This window comes from Anopheles gambiae, chromosome X, assembly GCF_943734735.2.
Source record: "Anopheles gambiae chromosome X, idAnoGambNW_F1_1, whole genome shotgun sequence".
In the NCBI taxonomy this organism is placed as follows: Eukaryota; Metazoa; Arthropoda; class Insecta; order Diptera; family Culicidae; genus Anopheles; species Anopheles gambiae.
In genome coordinates, this window is record NC_064600.1 from 17,720,390 (window position 1) to 17,723,795 (window position 3,406).

General features: G+C 51.1%; 1 protein-coding gene across 1 annotated transcript; it reads right to left on the minus strand.

Annotated features, from left to right (window-relative positions):
• Window positions 1-298: 298 nt before the first annotated feature.
• On the minus strand, window positions 299-2,638 carry LOC1270431 (brahma-associated protein of 60 kDa). The gene is made up of 3 exons (XM_309104.6): window positions 2,161-2,638; window positions 1,788-1,966; window positions 299-1,721 (listed from the first exon to the last, which is right to left on the minus strand). Exons 1-3 carry the CDS (start codon window positions 2,263-2,265, stop codon window positions 482-484), a joined length of 1,524 nt encoding a protein of 507 aa, XP_309104.5. The 5' UTR covers window positions 2,266-2,638; the 3' UTR covers window positions 299-481.
• Window positions 2,639-3,406: the final 768 nt, after the last annotated feature.

Genomic DNA, 3,406 nt, shown 5'->3' on the forward strand with positions numbered 1-3,406 from the left:
CATGAATCTTTGTAGATTCATGAATTTTCTTAGATTAATGAATCTTTTCAACCGAGATTCAGATTAATTAAATAATTTCAAAGATTCATTCAGATTCATGAGTCTGAATCGGATTTACCCAACACTAGTGCATATAGCACACCTTCCCGATCGTTGTTAACTGACAGCGTCTCATACTGTATGCTAGGCTTTTTTATGTATGTGTGTATATGTATATATATATTTCTGCAATCTTATAATTCCATCTTAAGTTTTCATAGTTCATACTAAACGTATACAGTTCCTTCGTAAGTTTTAATGCTAATTGCCGGCACACGGTGTGAGATTTGTACGCAATTCGGGGGGTTAGGGGGCGTTGTGGAAAGGGTGTAAGTTTGGTCATTCTGGCATTCTGCCAAGTTCATCTTTCTGGGCTGGTCCCGTTCTGCCCTCTCTATCTCCTTCTTTCTCTCCCTCTCTCTTTCTCTCTTGCTGCCTAGTTTCACGCGTTACGAATGCCGAGCGTCTGCTCCAGCTCCGCCCGCTTCTGGTTGACCTTCGCGAAGAAGTAGCGCGACACGGCCTCCTGCGTCCAGGGCTGGTGGTAAAACTCGGCCCGCCGCTCCTCTTCCGGGTTGCCGACCACGTCCGTCATCGTCTTCAGGTCGCGCTGCTGCGACACGATCCACCGGTGCACGAACGTGTGCGGCTCTTTAGCGAAGGACAGGTAAAACTCGCGGTTCGTCTTCAGCTGCTGGATCGTCTCGACCGTGTCGTGGATCTTGGCATCCAGCGCCTGTATCTCCTGCTGGCTCGCGGTGTTCATCAGGAAGCTGTTCATCTGGTGCTTGAGCGCGTCGTCCACCTCGACGTCGATGTCGTAGCAGGCGGTCTGCTTGCCCTCACCGGGCTGGCTTTCACCACTGCCGCCGGCACCGCCCTCGACCGTGATCACGTGATTGATTACGATCGGATCGGGCGGGTGGAGCAGCGGATTCAGCCGCTGCGGTATCTCCGCGAACTTCATGCGCTGGCAGGCAAAGATCTGCTCGAGATACTTGTCGCACACGATGTACTCGCGCTCGTGCGCATCCTGCAGCCGGTGCGTCTTGATGTACTGCCACAGGGCGGAAATGATGACCGGGCGCGTCTGCGTGTGCACCCCGAGCAGCCGGGCCAGGCGCGGATCGAGCTTGAACTGCAGCGGCTGATAATCGAGCAGCAGCAGTATGGTGCAGCGCACGTTCCGGCCGCCGGTGCGCTTCACCTGAAACCCGTCCGTCTCCTGCGTCGCGTGCGTCCGGTGCCACTCGACCAGATAGTTGTCCGGCCCGTACAGCTCCTTGTCCAGCTCGATCACGAGCGACTTGAAGAAGCTGCTGAACTTGCGCTTCACCTTCGGCCCGGCCTCCGACCGGCCGCCGGCCTCCTCCAGCAGCCGGCCCTCGACCCGCAGCTCCCAGGACGGTTCGACCGGCGGCTGGTGCGGATCGCTCCCCGCCGGTGCCGGGTAGAACGTGTTAGAAATGAAGATACGCAGCTTGCGCTTCTGCTTCATCGGGCGCTTGAGGGTTTCCTGGATGTCGAGCCGCTTGCGCGTGATCGTCGCGTCCAGCTTGCGCTCGAACGCGAGCAGATCCATGTACGCCTGTGACTCCGGCACGAGATCACGCACCATCTGCGCCAGTATCTTGTCGGCCAGCTTCTTCCGTTTCTTCGCCTGATATTCGCTGCCGGATGAGCTGGAAGTGAGGAAATGCGTAATGACACGACCAACACAGCACGATGTAGACGGTGACGAAACTTACGGTTTGGCATGGGAAGCACTACGGTCTCCACCACGTTTGCTGCCCCCGCCACCACCAGAGCCTCTTCCACCACTTCCAGTCTGCAATGGGCGTTGGTGGTGCATCTGCACCTGGGGCGATGGTTGCGCCGAGTGGGGCCCACCTCCGCCCATCGGTGGCTGAACAGAAAAGCTTCTTGGCTGCATAGAGAAATGGGAGGAATTTGCGAATTACATTTAGAAATAAACCTCCTCAAACACACACACACACACACACACACACACACACACACACACACACACACACACACACACACACACACACACACACACACACACACACACACACACAAACACGCATACATCGACGGACGCGACATGATGGCGACACTTACCATGAAATTGGATCCCGGACCGTACGGACGCATAAAGGAAGCGTTGGCCATCGGTGAAGCGTAACGCTGCGGCATCCCACCGGCAGCCGGGTATCGTTGGGCCATTTTCTTTGGTAAGGGGTGAAATTAACTGTACGGCACTTGGTTGATGGTTGACGGTGCTGCTGGTTGATAGCTGCTGCACGCCGCTGGCATAGCTCGAAATCAAAATGTAAGAAAACACTGGTATCGCATTCGGCGCTCCAATCAAACACGCAGATCAGTGGGAAAACGGGCGACGCAAACTAATCATAACCCTAATAGGCACCGCGCTGCGAAAAATGGCAGGCGGCTATATGTACACAAACATTCCGAGAAAGCGAAACGATGAACTATTTTTGGGGGCACCTTTCGCGTAAAATTCCCGGTCTACAAAATTGTTGAGCTTTGGCCGCACGGTGGTCGAGCGGAGCTGTCATCATGTGCACCCCAGTCAGACAGCCTTCTGTTAATTTACCCATTCGAGCAGTTTTGTGTCTGTCATAACAGTAATTTAAGAGCAATTTAGCGGTACGAAGTGATGTCGTTTGTTGTCAGTGAAAAGAAGTAAATTAGAACAAAAAGTGTATTGTTTTAATGATCTTTTAGTGGAAGAAGACATCGGCGGTGTGTTTAAAACTATAAAATGTAAAAAACAGCCGAGAAATTGCATTTATTAGTGATATTTGTGCACCACCTTCTCCGGCTGAAGCGGGCTGTTCAAGTCGAGTTTGCTTAAAAAAATACATTGTAATCGTTTGTATAAGTTAAGGACAATGATTGAATAAAAGCATTCAACTGTAATATAATACATTTCGTGTTATTTAGTAACAATTTGACCGACAAAAATAAACATAAAATAGAGGAAGGTATAGGATCTGTCAAAACTGCTCGAATGGGTAAATTAACGACTGCTAATTTACCATTAAATTACTCTTAAATTACCGGTAATTTAGCGGAACGATAGGAGTAAATTAAGTCCGATTTGTCTGACTGGGACATTGCGTGTAGCTTTTAGGCCCGTGGCAACGCTCATCGGATGCGATTTTATCGGACGAGATTTATATGGGATTAGACAGATAGCGTCGGACGTGCGATTTCGTCGTCCGACGTTATCTGTCAAATCCCATATAAAAATTTGACAGGCCGTCCGATAAAATCGCATGCGAAAAAGCATTGCCACCCGTACCACACGGCCAAAGTGTATGTATAAACGGGAATGGACGGC